This window comes from Seriola dumerili, unplaced genomic scaffold, assembly GCF_002260705.1.
Source record: "Seriola dumerili isolate Sdu_G_001 unplaced genomic scaffold, Sdu_1.0 BDQW01000068.1, whole genome shotgun sequence".
Classification (NCBI taxonomy): domain Eukaryota; kingdom Metazoa; phylum Chordata; class Actinopteri; order Carangiformes; family Carangidae; genus Seriola; species Seriola dumerili.
In genome coordinates, this window is record NW_019174323.1 from 3,344,114 (window position 1) to 3,361,106 (window position 16,993).

Genomic DNA, 16,993 nt, shown 5'->3' on the forward strand with positions numbered 1-16,993 from the left:
AATTATATATTAGCCCATAATAAACTCATTATGAACCCTTGCTTCATAATCAGTGATTCTAGATAGAAAGATAGATAGATAGAAACAGTTTGAGATAAACACACTCATTATGAGTTTAAATCTTAGCTTTTTACAAAGCAAAGCTTCACTTACATGAGTGAAATCACCATATTATTAGGTGTCATAAAGTTCAAAGACATAGCAGTTGTTTGATGAAGAAAACACACTTAATGAAGCCTGTCCATTAATCAAGCATCTGCTTCTGCCCAGTTGTGCGGTCAGAAGGAATCCCTGGCATGTGCAGTGTGGTTTTAAGGAGTGCTGGAAGCAGCCACCTCTTCAGTCTTGCTCAACAACACAATGCCGTCAACTCCCTGAATGATCCAACTTGACTTTTTGGGATAGCTATGTGAAACCCATGGAGACACTGAGAGTCAGTGGCATTCTCCTTTAATTAATCAGGCGAGGTGAGATCAAACACACTGCACTGCTCCCACGACTGGGTGGGGTATGATACTGGAGCTGGGGAATTTTACTGGTTGTTGGGATTTTTTTTTCTTCTATTTTGGAGAAGGTACAGAATGTTTGTTTCCTTTGGTTATGATTTCGTTTTTTCATTTTTACTTTTAATAAAGTGATAAATGATGATAACCAAACCCACACATATCTGGGTCCTGCCCTCTCTTTGTAAATGGAGGGCTTTATTAGTCCAGATGCATGCTTTTAAAAAGCTTGGGAATCTACAGCGCAGTCTGTCAATTTCAACACCTGCGTTCCACTCCCTCATAAAAACCACTTTGCTTCGCTCCCAAGGGTGACTTAAGGACATGTTAGCCGCTATCGCATCCCCTTAGACTCCAACTGCAGGTTTCATCCAGCAGCCTGCTGACACCCCCCCCCCCCCCCCCCCCCCCCCCCAAAAAAAAAAAAAAAAATCATGTTTGTTTCAAAAGATGACCTCATGATTACCAGTCAAGATGAATGGCGAAAAGGCCCGAAGCAGTTGACCAGAACTTCAGATTATGTCACGGTCTATCAAGGAGATTTTTGGACTTAATGAGATACACATTTGAATGTCTAAATTATTGTAAAGCACTTGAACATTGATCTTTAACTGTTCAAAGCTGTCAATTCACATTCAGAGTACAATAAAAAGAAGTTCAAACATCCATCAGAGTTGATTTCAGATAATCTTGAACACCTGCCTTGGATTCATATCAGCTGTACTATAATTCTCCTAAATGGCATCATTATTATTCTCAGCTGAAATAATTATGACTGAGAAATTGACATTTACTGACAATGTAAAATTTGCTGTGCGTGAACAATTCTCTCTGTTATTGTGAGCAGATGAAAACTGCATTTTTATTGACCCTTCACTGTATTCCACGTCCTACATTAACACCTGTGTGACCCTCTGTAAGACCGAGGATGTATGTGCCTCCATTTCTCCTATATCAGCAGACTTATGTGCCCGAGATGTGCACTAAAACTTTAAATGAAAAACCTGTTGACATGTCCACTGGGACGAGAGGAGAGCTTGTGGGACTGCACTTCTCTCTTCGGCTCAGCTGGCCCAATAGCTAACAGGCTGCCATGAGGTGTTTAATGGCTGTGTGAAGTTCCCACAGGGGGACGGCTGCTGGGAACATGGATGAATCCGGCCCCTCACTCCCTCCTGCTCTACAAACACAGCTCCAGCCCAGTGATGGATGAAACAGGCTGGAGCCTACCTCGGGCTTATTTATGGGAGCAGAAAGCGCTCTCCCCGTCTGTCCGCACACGGCGCAGTGAATGCCATTACATGGTGGGGGGAAAGGAGGAAAAAAGACAGCTGACATTGAAATGAACTACACGCTTGTAACAGTTCTTCTGGAGATGGGAAGTGATTGCAGTTTTGTAATATGGACATTCCAGAGGTGGAAACGAGGCAGACCACCAGAACTATCCTGAGCCAGTCTGCTGTTCCAATCATGGTAATCATCGTCCATGAGTTGCAGATCCAGAGAGCCCTGCAGGGTTGTTGACTCTGCAGTGGCACTGAATGGGTATTTGTAACAATTGGGAGCTTAACATTACACCAATATGTAATTGCTGAACATCTAATTCTAAACACATGGGCATTCACAGCATGTGCTGCTGTAACAGCCTCACTCTTCAGGCCTGGTCACAGTGAAATCATCTGTCATTCTAGAAACTTGGTGACGTAGTGACTACTCACAAGGCTAGTTGGTGACCTAATGTAACTAGTGAATTAACTAGATCGTCACAATAGCTACCTGCCTACCAGTGGTGATCCTAGACTCTGGGGGGCCCAGGCTAAGAATCCCATCAATGAACCCCCCACAAGCAGACAACTGGCAATTGCTACAATGTACAGATGTCCCCTAAATGCTTCATGCAGACTATTGGTAGATGCTACAATTTACAGATGTCCAATAAATGCCTCACTTGCAGACAACTAGCAGATGCTACAATTTACAGATGTCCCCTAAATGCCTCACGTGCAGATTATCGGTAGATGCTACAATTAACAGATGTCACCTAAAATGCCTCACATGCAGATTATCAGTAGATGCTACAATTAACAGATGTTCCCTGACTGCCTCACATGCAGACAACTGGCAGATGCTACAATTTACAGATGTCCCCTCAATACCTCATGCAGACTATTGGTAGATGCTACAATTTACAGATGTTCCCAGAATGCCTCACACGCAGGCTATCGATAGACGCTAGCTACACCACACATCATCAAAAACCCCCTAAGTGGGGCTCACTTAGAGGGGGTTTGGGGCAGCAGCAGTGAAATGTATAGAGTCTTAATGGGAGGTTTAAGGGGGGTTATAGTTTTCATTGCAAAACGTGCCAATATAAGGGGCCACTGGGGGCCCCTTTACCCTTGGGGGCCCCAAAACATTTGCCTGATTTGCCTCTCCTGACAGTGTGCCTCTGCTGCGTACCTGAGTTATTGAAGAGCTCAGTCATTAGCGGGAAATATTTGTACCATCAACTCCTGTCTCATAGCTGTTGCTTCTTTAGTGGAGCAGTGTGTACTCCAACAGAGAGGGTTAGGAAAAGCAGATGATGCAACACAGCTAACTAGATACAATGGTTAGTGTGATTGGACCTTTAATTGGTAAGGCTTTCTACAAGATTTTGGGTGCTGGAATTTGTTTCCATTCAGCCAAGAGAGTAGTAGTGAGGTCGGCCACTAATGTTGTGCGATAAGGTTTGGCTCACAGTCAGCGTTCCAGTTCATACCAAAGGTGTTGAATGGGGTTGAGGTCAGGGCTCTGTGCAGTTTCAACAGTTTCACCAAATAGTTTCTACAAAGCTGGAAGCATATTATTATCTGAAATAGCTCTTTTTTTTTTTTTGCTGTAGCTTTAAGATTTCTTCTAATTGGAATATAGAAAAACTGGGTGTCCACATACTTTTGGCATTATAGTGTGTGTGGGTGGTGTGCTGGTCCTGGGTGGGCCACTGGTGCCTCAAACTGTGACCTTAGCCATTTCAGATCTGGAGTCTGGTCCCAGAGTCTGATGAGGGTCTTGGCTCCAGCCAGGCTTTACAAGATGGTCTGCATTTTTGGGACTTTAAAGGACTACACAATAGCGTGCACAAGTAGGCTCTCCACTTCTGGAAATCCTTTTACATACAAAAACAAGTGTTGTGTTTAACATTGTAGGGTATTCGATTACAAAACACGTAAAGTTAATCGGAAAAGTATGATTGGAATTGTGAATCGTGCTGCAGTTGCTTATGTGTTTCAGTTCAAGGGCTTCAATAAGTGTTTCATCACCATCCAGACTGAGACTGAGAGTCTGAAGCAGACGCAGAACACATCATTCGTATCGCAGACATTGGAGGGAAAACACAGTGTCTGTGCTGGGTGATTAACTGTTGACACAACAGCAATCACGTTTAATTCACTGGATACATTTCTGAATTTGCTTTGTTCTTGCCAAGCTGCTGCAAACTATGATCGATCATGTCATAAAAACCTCATCCCCATTGATGTAGCTGTTTCTCAAGAAGGTGTTTGGCCTTGCTGTCTGGCAGCCATATTTCATTTGGCACGGAGGCATGTTATTCAGATTTGTAAGCAAAATAGTGCAGATACGTGCAAGTTTTCTTCCAAAGTCAATGATATGCTATGGGTGCTGTTTTTTCTTATATTGGGTCAATTGAGGCACCATGCACAGTAGCCTGAGATGGTTTCGTAATGCATTTAATTATCTACAGTATATTCGTCTAGGTCACTTGTCCGCAAAAGGACCCAGAGGCATCTGCTGTGTGAATCAACTCTCTCCCTCTTCCTAACTACACTCCTCTTCAGCGGAGGTAGAAAACTTACTGTTATCTTCGTGCTCCCTCCTGCTGAGTCGGACGTGCTGACTAAGGCAGCGAACTCAGCACACTGTGATAGAGACGTGAAACGGACCGAGGCCACTGAAACCCAGGCATCTGAATGCGGCTGAAGTGAAAAAGGCGATTGCATTGCAACACATCATTTGAGATGTTGTTAAAAGCAGTGAGTAGTATATCATCATAAACAAAGCAAAGAAAAGGAAGCGGGGAGTTTGCTTTTTGAGCACTGTCCCAGGCTTTTGCTGATGTCGGTGAGAATTTGGGGATGATGCAAACGCTTACGGTTTAAAATGGAAAAAGTTCTCCGCAGATAGACAGATGGTAGACTGTGAGTCATAAAAAGAGACACTTTCTCATAGAACTTTCTATGAACAATTAGCTTTAACTGTCATAACTAATAATTCTGCCTACGCCTGAGGATCAGACTACTCTGCTCTCACACCGCACATTTCCCTGAAAATAACTTTTCTATGAGAAAAGTCAATACTGCATTTGATAGTCATGCCCAGCTATCAATTATGCTCTTGTTTGTCAAGCAAAGTCAGGCTTTTTTTTGGAAGGAAAGATTAAGTTTCTAAGGAAAATATTACTTTATAATGGCAAAAGGACAGATCCTCCCAGAATCATCTGTTTCACTTAAAAGACTAAGGGATATTATTTTTCACCACAGAGAACCAACGTCCTTTCAGGGACCATTTACTCAAACCTGGGTCAAGACTGGGACACATACAGTTCCAGAGGCTCTTTGACATCTGATAAGGGCAGGGGAGCTGAATTGATCCTGATCTTAAACTCTCCTAAGCTGAGGAGATTGTGGAGATATCTGCCTTTAGCCTCTCCTGGGTCACGCACCCATGAATGGTCTCACAGATAGGAAGCAATTTGCACTGCACTTGGAGCTGATTGCACTGAGCTGGTCCAAGCTGGTCAGAATAAAGAAAAAGAAACTGTCGCCTGATTAATCAGCAAAAATAAAACAGCTTCCATGTGGGGAAAAACTGAATGTACTGACTGTTTATGTATTGGAGGAATATTATCAAGATCACAGTGAAAGATCCGGGGTTGTAATGCTATGCTAGCCGCCCTAAAATAACCTCCTCAGCTGAGGAACTATGACATAAACATACAAACAAGCAAAAAGGCACCATCCTGTCTGTGGAAGTAGCCATAAACCCTGAGGGAAAAAACTTCAGTTTGTTGTTCTGGGAAGGAGAATACGCCACTGTTTACTTCTAAATCCGACAGTGCCAGTGAACTGAGCGTGGTGTCTGTGGTTTTCCAAGATAGGCCACACTACATATCCTCTTCAAGTGAGGGTAGAGCCACTTAATAAAGGGAGCCAGCAGCGTTCTTGAGCCAGTGTGCCGAGCGGTGATATAATGCCACAGATATTAATTTAATTCAAACAGGACAAAGATGTTGTTGTCACCGGGAATCTCCTGTCCAAAGAGCTTTGTCATCATCGGAATCAGCTGTAAAAGTTATGAGCACAAGGGAAGGGAGGGTCTAGGGAGGGAGGGATCACTGGTTGGCACCACCTCATTAATACAATCGGCATCATTGTGGTTAACGACGATGGCGACGGATCGGTTTGATTCATTCCTTGTATTTATTTCTGTAAGGGTTCAAAATGCAAAGGGAGGTTTTGGTTAAAGACTGACTACTGCCTGTCATAAATCTGTTTCTCATGGGCTACATAAACTCCAACATGCCATGTCCACCACCCACACAAATACTTTGCTCCTGTTTAAAAATCATACGCAGCAGATTTAATTGTTTCTGTGTGCTCTTAAAGGAGGCGAGCTTTAACGATCCCCCTATTTCGGTTTATTTTTCAGAAATGCCTGCTGAATTAACTCGCTTTATTGAAAACATGCTTTAACTCAAGTGCTTTGGGTGACCACCAGCTTTTGTGCAAGTGTGTGTGTGTGTACACGTGATTCAGTGTATTTCTGTGGGCCTATAATATATGCTACAGGTTAAACCAGTGTGGATACATGTCCAATATGTGGCTAAAATTGAAAAGACAGCTCCTCCCATTACTCAATATATGTATCCAGTTTGCTCCAGCACCATCTGGAGATGACATGGCTGCTGATAGAAACTCCTGAATGCCACAGAATGAAACTGACATATTTTAGACATGATGAGAAGCAGCAATTACCGTACTTCGAAGCCATTTTATGCTCCACCCTGGGAGGGAGTGTTAGGCTGGGCTTGTAAAGACCTGGGTCACTGTTGTTGGAAAATGACCAGTTGACAGTGAAGCAGTGAAGTGAGTCAATGGGAATTTGTCGTAACTGCAGAAACCTCTTGAGCATGTCTTGTCTGTGGTTTTCTTCTGTCAGCCTTAATCTGACGAAATTGTTTTCTGCTTTCACAACCAGTTTGTTGCACCAGTGTTATTTACCACATTAAAAACTTTTACTCGGTCGAAGGTAAACTGTTAAATCTTGATATTAACATTGAAGGTTTGCTGCAAGTGCTGCCCCTCACACTGAGATTCAACACTTACACACCTGTTAGCCATGTTTAGCTAACCACCTTTTGCTACAAATAAAAGACAAGCTGGGTTTACGCCATCTTTCCAGTGTGAAGCAACAGAAGACTAAACTAAAAGCTGCCTCTTATAGCAAGCCAGGAGATATTTTCCTAAGAAGTTAGCAGAGTAAACCAAAGACAAAGCTGAGTGAAAACTGAATTTACATTCAACAGGTTGCAAGAAAGAGATTTCCAGTGGGATGTGAATATTGCTCCATGTCTACTGGATGTGTCAACCCTTTGCTAAGACATTAGCCATAACAATTTAAGCTTCAAGGACATCAATAATCTGTTGCCGAGAGATTGTTTTGGGTCTTTCTGTTTTTTAATGACTAAAAATTACCTTGATTGCAGCTTTAATATACAATTCTGTAGATCTTTTAAATGAGCCTCTCAAACATCATCTATATAATAGATAGCCAAAGTCATGACGTCCGGGCTAGCTTCCACTAGTTTCTGCAACTTAATGCAATTTCACATTCAGCATTTATTTCATTGGTCTTTCTGAAAAAATTAAGTGGACTCCTGGGGTTTTTCTTTAAGACAAATTGGCATCCACTACAGCTCTCACTACCAGAAACTGAAACCTTAAACATTTGCTTTGTGAGCACAAAAAAAAAAAAACTGCAGCGCCCATGAAAATTTATAAGTGCAGTAGCACGTGTACTTTATGTCATCATAACTTGTCGGTGGCCATAAAACTCACCAACGCTCTTTTCTAAAGTCATTTTTCTGACTTTCTAGATGTAATCTCTGCTGCAGCGTTCAGTCCTCCCTGTCCTGCTGTTATTACAGACATGAACTAACCGCGACCCCTCAACTTGCCTGGGACTCGCCTCTTTTGTTGAGCTGTGATATTAGGCCCGCAAAGATGTAGGGCTTATGGGAAATTGAGTTTGTTAAACGCCACAAAAAACTGAAGTATTGAATACACTACAGTATTACATTGATTCTCAAAGAATTACTGTATTTATGGTGCAAGAACATCGACACACTATGGAGTATGGAAACCTGACAGGTTCATTTTGGCTCTATATTAGCAGGAGAAAATATCTTTGCTGTATAGCCTTATTTATGCTTTTTCAGTGCAGTTTCAATGTTATTCATGTACAACATAACAGTCTACCACACATCACATGTACACAGACAGTTTAATTGCTTGTGTGTGTGGAGGAACTGACCTTGCTCTTGTCAGTTTCCCCTCGAGCCGTCAGTTCCGTCGACCTCAAGCTAATTGCTGAATGACAGGTTGTGTAAACTCTTGATGCTACACGTGTTAGACTGGCCTTTACGTGCCCCCTCAGTCACACTCATAAGACACACACCAGATAGTGTGCAGCAGTAATACCTGACACATGTAAGCTTCATCTCTCAGCATTAAGGGTCTGAAAAAGTTTGAAAGTTGACATTAAACTTTTGTAGCTCTACCATAAATAACATGTTGTTCAGCACTTCTTTTTTTTTTTTTTTTTTTCAATTCCAGAACGGAAAAATCTTATTTGTTAAAACACGGCACTGAGTTAATATTTTCATTGGTTGTTCTGCAAGACATAGAGCCCATAAGGTGATGATTAAGCATGGAAATGCATTCTGCCTCCAGAACCTTGAGGCTTGCTGTGGTTGTTTAGAATTGTTTGTTGAAAACCCTGTTTCCTATCCTCTGCACCTCCTCTTGTCCTGAGCACATATGGTTGGCTCGCTTCTCTACATGCCTGGCCTCGGCTGAGAGACTGAGGCTTACATGGCTCAGTAGAAACCCCTTGACCCGTGTGATGCTACTGTCCATCTTTGGAAAAATGTCACCCTCTTCTAAATCTCTTTTGCTGATACGGAGATGTTCTGTTTCGTCACGATCAGCGAAGAACAACGTGATTCACTCAATAAGATGCAGTCTGGACACTGAAGTCAACACAGGTTTCGCCTCCTTGTCCTGACCCCGGCTTCTCCCTTCCCTGCTGAGAGTTACACTCTCAGCTTGCAGGAAACACTATCCACCTTCCAAAGCCTGCGTTGTCGGAGGAACACAAAATTAGTTGAACTTGTGCTTTCCGCGTTCCTCATTCCTTTAGGCAGCCAGACATCTCTTCTGGTTTCCATTTGTTTTAAGCTATTAGCACTCATGACCTGATAAGGGAGTGGTTGGTGAAGCACAAACATCCGTCTCTGAATACATCCGTCATTGTCCATATGTGTTTGACTGGAGCAATAATATCCGCTCCTGGAAAGGTTTGACTAAAAAGGCCTCGAAGTGAAACCACTGCGGTGTGCACAAGTGACTTTATGTAATCCTCAACCAAGGTCCGAATATTATGTGCTCTAGTATTCAGAAAATATGTTCCATCTCAAGAAATGTCTTGGACAGGCTGCAGCACTGGCTGTTAAGCAATTGAAGTGCACAGGCAGCTGACCAGAAAAAAACAGCACTTTAAAGACTTTTATAGGGGTTAGTTTCTGGCATGTGAGAGTTAAGTGCTCCGCATGCTATGAATGTCACCTCCAGTCAGTTTCCACTGGTGCTTTTTTTGCTTGTTTGCTTTTGTAAGACGGATACTACTGGCAAAAACACACATCAGTCAAACATGTCTTTATTTGTAGATGATGTACAGTCTGTTTTATTTGACTGTCTCTTCTGCATTTGGCACGACATCAGTTACGTCTGTGTTGACAGCGCCTGAGCCATTCAAGTGGCTGCCTCCTAGACAACTTACTGGCAATGTGCTAAACAATAAGCTGGCAGTGAAGCTGAAATTAGATATTTTTACCATTCCATTATGGGAGTTCAAAGGAGGAAAAAAAAAAAAGAAGAAGAAGGGGGGGACCTAAACATGCACTTGGAAGCAGCGTTTTAACATTTACTCCTTGTGGAGTTAAAGTGAAGACGTGGCGAGATGGAGACGAGTTGATTATCACACTGCACTGAGAGCAGGATAGGGCTTTGCTGGGAAACAGTGATTATCTTAAGAAATTGTCAGTTGCAGAGATGAGCTTAACACAGAGTGTGCACAGACTGAAGGGCTGTCTGTTCAACTGCATAAGTCTCCTTTAGTGCAATCCTATCATTTCTTCTCCCACATTTGGACAAAGCCAGTTATCATTTATCATGGTCAGTGTGTCACTTCTATAAATATTCATTATTCAGGCCATGAGTCAACCAGGAATTGTTTGCAGCTAATTGGATCCGGTTTCAGACACTTGTAACAGAGTTGGGACCCTCAGGGACGTCTGCACCTGGTATTAAGAACTTCATTGATGACACTTACATCAGCGGCCTGACCACAGTGTCGCAGACTTGTTGCATTTGTTGGGAATCAATCACGCCTGACTCCTGGTGCGCCTCAGTATTCCCCAGGTCTGTTAGGGTCACTTGCGGGTCGCGACGTGTGCGCGCAGTAACACAGGGCAGATGCTTTGTCAGCATCAATATATTTAGGTCGTGTTCTTGAATTTCTCGGGAAACTTTGCTCCATGCTCGCTGCCTGAGTAAAAGCATGGCATGTCTGTTCTCCCTTGGAAAACAGGGCTTGAAAATGACATAATGACTGCACATTATGGATGATGTAGTGAAATTTAATATCTACAGTCCTGCAGTGGCACGACTAAAGACAAGCTCTCAGTCAGTTGCTACAGTGATTTCTCTGTTTTGTGTTTACGGTAAAGTTTATTTGACCCTTTAAAGGAGCCCTTGTCCCGGTAATTAAAAATTACACTTGCGTATAAAACTTTGCATAAACACCTCATTTAGGTTGGATCCATTCTCAGTGCCTGGATTGTGTAACTTGCTGCATGACTGCAAGTTCTTCGGTTTCAGTGAGCGCTGGTGGTACTGTTGGCAAGCGTGCTCCAGATATGACAAGCATCCACAAATAAAGCAAAGAGGGATGCGTTTGAATAAAGGCCTCGAGGGAAGAGAGGCAGAGAGGAGTGATGCTGAGTGATGGCTTTGGCTCACATCCACCCTCATAAACAAAGAAATGTTGGTGTTGTGGTGACGCAGAAATCTCAGGAGTGAAAATTCTTCTTTCTTTTGCAAAGCTGTGCAGACAAACGGTGGCAAACCTCAACTTCCTAATTCCTGGAATTTCTCCGCACAGACGAACGTTTCCGAGCACGCACACATAAAGGCGAATGGGTGAATGAATGATAACAAATAAGCCAGTTCTTTCAAATATATCTGCCTTTACTTTATTCATGTACTGTACAGTATTTCATTTTCCAAAGTCTCTATCATACTATATGACAATAATGGCTATTTACTACAAAAAGGTTGCATAAATAATTTAAATGTGGAAATAAAAAATAAATATGCAGTTCATTCTTTATTACAGTCCTTCTTTGTGTCTGTAGAAAACAGCCCTCCCTCCCTCTCTTTAACAGCCCGTCATGTGAGGGCACCACTGCAGAAGACCACACAGGTTCGCGTCGCAGCTCTCAGCTCTTACACGATAATAAACCCCCCTTCCAGTTGCTATTTCAAAACATAGAAGTCGGAAAAAGAAGCAAACATTGTCAGTACAGTTTAGACAACCCCAAAACAAAAAAAAAAAAGAAAAATCAGGAAGCAACATGAGCCGGGAAAAAAAAAAAAACAACGGAGTGCTGACAATATGCGGAAACATTGTGAGTATTCTTCGTGAAGTTCGGTCCCGTCTGAGGCGTCGCTCGAGGAAGGAGGTTGTGTCGTCTGTGCTGACAGACTGGGTATCGCCGCTTCCTCTTCCCGCCGGATTGCAGCAGTCAACACAATGATAAAAACTGAATTATTGTTATCATTAGGTTATTTTTATTCCTATCTTTCCTGTCTGAGCTATTTACAGGGTGGTGCAGAGAGGAACGGAGGTGTTCTTGAATCTTACAGGCTGACACAACAGAGGGATTTGGGCTGTCGATGGCTGATCGCTGCTCTATTTGGCCCGTTGCAAAAGAATTCCGGTGTGGGCGTGTTGGAGAGCGCTCTGCCCCTAGGTAACAACACAACCACGCACAATTTTCTGATGCCTCCTACACACATGTGCACTTTTTGTATGTGATTCCAGCAAACAGGAACTGGCTAGAGGAAATGGCTTTTTATGACTCAAATGCTAACACAGGAATGGGCTCATTTAGTAATTAAGAGGAGTCACAGGAATGCCCAGTGCCCCCTGTGGTGTTAGTGCTGAGGAAACTGCTTTCTCTCCCAGTCTCTCCTCACTCTCTGTATCTAGTCGTGGGAAAAGGCGCTACTGTAACTGACAGGCCTGGTTGGGGCTGCTGCTGCAGAGGTGGTGGTGGGGGGGAGGGGTGCTGTAGGTCTGTCCTGATGAGTGAGGCCTTTAGCGGGCTGTCAGAGAGCCGCGTGGACCGCCGTGCACGCCAGGCCCTCTGCAAAACTGTCAACATCCCACCATCAGAGCCCCCAGAGCTGCCACCATCTCCTCCACACACAGCCAAAAAGGAGATGGATTACAACCACTTTGGAGCGGAGATACACCTTTTCAGCTTTAAACAGAGCCGTGGTGCGGTGTAGCTCTGCATCCGCTGGATGTTTGTACAGATGGGCCTGAGGCCTCGGGGAGTACTTCTCATTATGCTTAAATGAAATGTGGCTGAGTGCAAGACGGAGACCGAGCTCAGGGAGGCTTTTGAGCTGTTGGGGTGATCAGATACATATTATCCGACGTGGTGCAACATCTCCTGACCAGTCGCAGTCGTGGCAAGTCCTGGCACTGACTCATGCAAATAAGCAAAAGTTCACAAATGTGCTGACAAGTGGCTGAAAAATAAAAGACGAATGACTTAACATCAGCCCAGCAATTAGCTTATGAATTCGCTCTCTTTGAAATTTCTCTTGCATCTTCTCCCTATCTGAAGGAAATATGTTGGTCGGTGTGTGTGTGTGTGTGTGTGTGTGTGTGTGTGAGTGAGTGTGTGTGTGTGTGTGTGAGTGAGTGAATGTGCTTCAGTCTTTGTCCTCAGATGCTGGAGAGCCACATCAGTACGAGTTGCCTGTCACTGGTGTGTTGTTCTTTTTCCGCTCTTGAGGCGAACGACTGTGCTTCTTGTTGCGTTGCGTCTTCGGGACCTCCTTGGCCACCGACTGGTTGTGGTGGGGCCTGAAGCGCTTGCACTTGCAGGAGGTGACCACGCGGATTTTGTAAGTCCGTGTGTTGCCGTTAGGACACTGCAGCTGGACCCTGCGCGTCCGCGAGTGCGCCGGGATGCAGCGGTAGTCCGAGGCGCTGCTCCTCCACCACTTTCCCCGGACGATGGAGTTCGGCATGAGGTGCGCTGGCATGCACTGGCCCGAGCACACCAGCTCCCTGACGGGTTTGGCGCTGCGGCAAGATCCGTCGGTGATGTAACGGGTGGAACGCAGCTCCCTACAGCTCAGCTCTGAGGCACCTGGGTTGAAGAGCAGGATATCACAGTTACACTCATGGCTTCAGCCCAAAACAAACACTTTGAAGTGCCGCACACTGGAGTGGACAGGTTAACTGCTTCAGCGCTGCGGCTCAGTCTTGTGCTAATTTCTCTGATTCTGTTCATGAACTCGCCGCTTGTGTTATTTAGTGACAATAAGCCAAAGAAAAGAAGAAAAAAAAAAAAACATCAGGCAGCACATTTTCATTTCCGTTTGACACACTGTGCAACACAAGAGCGCAGCCGAAAAATGCACCTTTACAAATTCAACTTAATACAACAATTTGCGCGTTTAAGTTAAGCCTTAAGCCAATGAGATTCAGATCAGAGTTTCTGTATTTGATTCATGGTCTGATCATTAGCTGACGATGGGGCTTCACAAAAGAAATCCAGCTGGCAGCAATCAGCTGATAGCAAATCCAGACCAGAGGGCCATTAAACAGCTCAATCAAACCTAATGGAGGTTTGGGCTGGAAGGAAAAGCTGGCATACAAGCGTTGGCCCTCAGGAAATGTATGTGGTGATGGAAGAGTAAATAGCTGTCTGGTTATTTTAAGGCAGCGCTGCAACTGTACAATTTTGAACAAACTGGACATCTGCCAGACTGATTTGAGACAACACGCTCAGCCTGTAATCCTATATTTCAGCCACAGCTTTTTAACAGCCGTATGCATGAGTTATTGTTCTGTGTTTTTTTTTTTTTTTTTTTTCTTGTTTTGTTTTTTTTCACATGCAGTGAGTAAAAAAGGGGCAAAAAGGAACTGTCGGTTAAGAAATGATACACTCAGAGAGGGATCTGTTTTCCTCTGTGGCTTTCTTTGCAAAAAGGGCTGAACAAAGGATTTATGTGAGGTGACTTCTTCTTTCTTTTTTTCTCCCCATGAGAACCTGATCTAGTGTTATTCTGTGGCCCGCCGCTGAAGCGACCACAGTAGTATACAGTATCTACAGCACGCACTGGGGTAGCGGTTTTGCACCAGTTACCACAGGTTGTCTTGTTCAACGAGCGTCGGTGTCTTTCCCCTTCACATTTCCTGCTCTCCTCTTTACTGTCAGCCTGGAAAAAAAAAAGCATTACTAATGAGGGTGGCCTGAAGAAAAAGAGAAAGTAAGATCACACACTAGACTACTGTACAGTTGCGTGAGCTGGTCTTCTCCTGCGGCAGAGAGAGGCGAGCCTTGGGAGAGGACTGGAGGGAGGCCAGGCAGTGGTCAAAGCCTCCGCTCTGACCCCACAGGGACCATGAGAAGCCGTCCCAGGACGAGAGCTGAGAGGCGGACGGAGAAAATAATCCAGGAGATTTCTGTCTCCCTGTGAAACCCATCACATATTCCTGCTTATCCATATGAAAACAAGGAGGATGCATTTTTTCCAGCCCTTTTTTGGAGACTAGTAAAAAAAAAAAAAAGAAAAAAAAAAGAATGTAAAACATGATCTTGTTCAAGGTGTGGATTTGCTGCTTTGCGTGTGATTTCTCAGCCCATCTCCTGAGGTGTTAAGATCCTCAACAGTCACACTAACAGGTCCTGACTTGCTAATTCCCTCGCTCCATCAGCTGATGTTCCTCTAATGTAATCAATCATCATCTCCTCTGATCTCGCCTTTGAGTGGCCATGATTAAACGACAGCTAAACTGTGTGAGAATATTCGCACCACCCATCTTGAATCCATGAGAGCAAGCGTTAGATTATCCTACGTGCACGGCTCAATCAGAACACACAACCTTTACTGGCCACAGGTGGGAATCATTCTCAAAGGCAGTGTTGCATTTAAAAAGCAATTTCCAAACCCCCCCCCCCCACACACACACACACACACTCCCTCCCCAAAAGACACCCCCCTCCACCACCCGATGAACAAAATGTGGGGTTTTTCTATTTGGGAAACATGTTGTTGCAATCAAATAGTTATGGTGGAAGTAGAGCTTGACTAATAGTATAAAGAGAGAAGGAAATAAACTGGAGGACAACGTGAAAAAAGACCTGATGTCTCTGTTAATGCTCCACTTCAAAATTGTGTAGGGAAAGAAACCACAAGAATGTGTGTATAAGTTGCTCTCATCACCCTCAACTTTGGCAGTGAATTAAACAGAAAACACTCTTCCCACACGGCGGAGCTGCTCTTGATCAGGGAACCGGTGTGAAAATCAAGTGAGAGATAGAAATATATAGATCTATATAGATCTATATATAGATACATATATATCTATATGTATCTATATATCTATAAAATTAAAAGCTTTTGCTCCTTTAGAACAAAATCAGAGGTAGAAAATTGAAGAACAGGTAAACTTATCAAATGTATCTTAAATTTATGAAGTAGGTTCTTTAACATTTGTGGTAAAGAGGGAAGTCTGAGCGCAGCCACTGAACCGCAGTTCCAACAAACACTTCAATCTTTTACTTTGATAAAGAAAATGTATTTTTTACAAAAATAAAACATCATAATCTTAAATATAAATTTATACTGTCTAGACGAGATTAAATTATATACATTTACATACTCCCGCGCACTTGTTCACATAGACTACTGTACATGAGGTCGCTTGCGGCTGATACACGGCTTTACCTCTAAATGTATTTATTCCTCCTTATATTCACGGTCACGCATCAGGCCCCTGATAAAGACTCAATAAAATGACTAATTACAACAGAATTAATTATGAAACTGCTGCTTTCAATTTCATTTCTTCTCAAACACTTCAAAATACGTAAAAAATCAGCATTTTAAAACCTTGAATGAACTTCTCTGAATACTTACTGAAGGAGACTGAGTTCGCGCCTCTTCCACCGTTTTTCGCCCTGTTATTCATACTGTTGCTGTTGCTGTTATTGCTGCCGTTGTTCGCCTGTGGTATTGCCTCCTGGGGTGTCCGAGTGTTTTCTCTGTACTCCGGTAAAATCTCCGTAGCATCATTCTTTAGTACCTTCCATCCCTTGACGACGGTGCAGCATCCCTGGAGCAGCAGCAGCAGCGCCGAGCTGGAGACGAGGAGGGCCAGAGACACCTGCATGCTGGTCGGCCGGCGGCACAAATAAAACCACAGCGCACGAAGAGAGGGGGGAAAGAATATACACACACACGCACACGCTCACACACACATTAGAGATGCCCGCTGCTTGGACAGGTTGGTCACTTCCACCCTCAAAGCAAGAGGCGCACGCGGTATTTAAGCCTACGCAAGTTCGCGTCAAGGCTGACAATTAAAGCGCTTACACGGAGTGGGAGGGGTCGAACCTGGGCGAGAGATTCATTGAGAAACAAGGAGGGGAGAGGGTTGGATGCGTGCGCAAAGACGAGAGGAGAGGAGGTAAAAAGGACAGAAGAGGAAAATAAAAGAGGGGAAAGGTGAGGAGGAGAGGAGAGGAAGGAGGGAGAAGACTAGAGGAGAAGAAATGGGAGGAAAAGAGGAGAGGAAAATCAAGGAGAGGATAAGAGTAAGAGGGGGGTAAGGAGAGGAAAATAGAAGAGGCAGAAAGTGAGAGGAGATGAGAGGAAAAGGGAGAAGATAGAGGGAAGGGTCAGGAGGAGGAGGAGGAGGAAGACACAGCAGAGGAAAAGAGTAAGAGGAGAGGAATGAGAGAGGAGAACGATAGAGAAAAGACAACCGAGGAGAGGAAAAGAAAATAAAGGAGTGGAGAGGAAAATAGAGAAGAGGTGAGAAGATTGAGGGAAAAGGTG

The 16,993-nt window shown here is 43.8% G+C and overlaps 1 protein-coding gene across 1 annotated transcript; it reads right to left on the reverse strand.

Annotated features, from left to right (window-relative positions):
* Window positions 1-11,277: 11,277 nt before the first annotated feature.
* sost (sclerostin) lies at window positions 11,278-16,443 on the reverse strand. The gene is made up of 2 exons (XM_022743552.1): window positions 16,073-16,443; window positions 11,278-13,293 (listed from the first exon to the last, which is right to left on the reverse strand). The coding sequence occupies exons 1-2, from the start codon at window positions 16,323-16,325 to the stop codon at window positions 12,884-12,886; spliced, it is 663 nt and encodes a 220-aa protein (XP_022599273.1). The 5' UTR covers window positions 16,326-16,443; the 3' UTR covers window positions 11,278-12,883.
* Window positions 16,444-16,993: the final 550 nt, after the last annotated feature.

Coding starts and splice junctions, on each gene's coding strand:
- sost (XM_022743552.1), bottom strand. CDS start 16,325: ATGCAGGTGTCTCTGGCCCTCCTCGTCTCCAGCTCGGCGCTGCTGCTG. Junction 13,294..16,072: donor CGCGAACTCAGTCTCCTTCA/GTAAGTATTCAG, acceptor TCTTCAACCCAG/GTGCCTCAGAGCTGAGCTGT.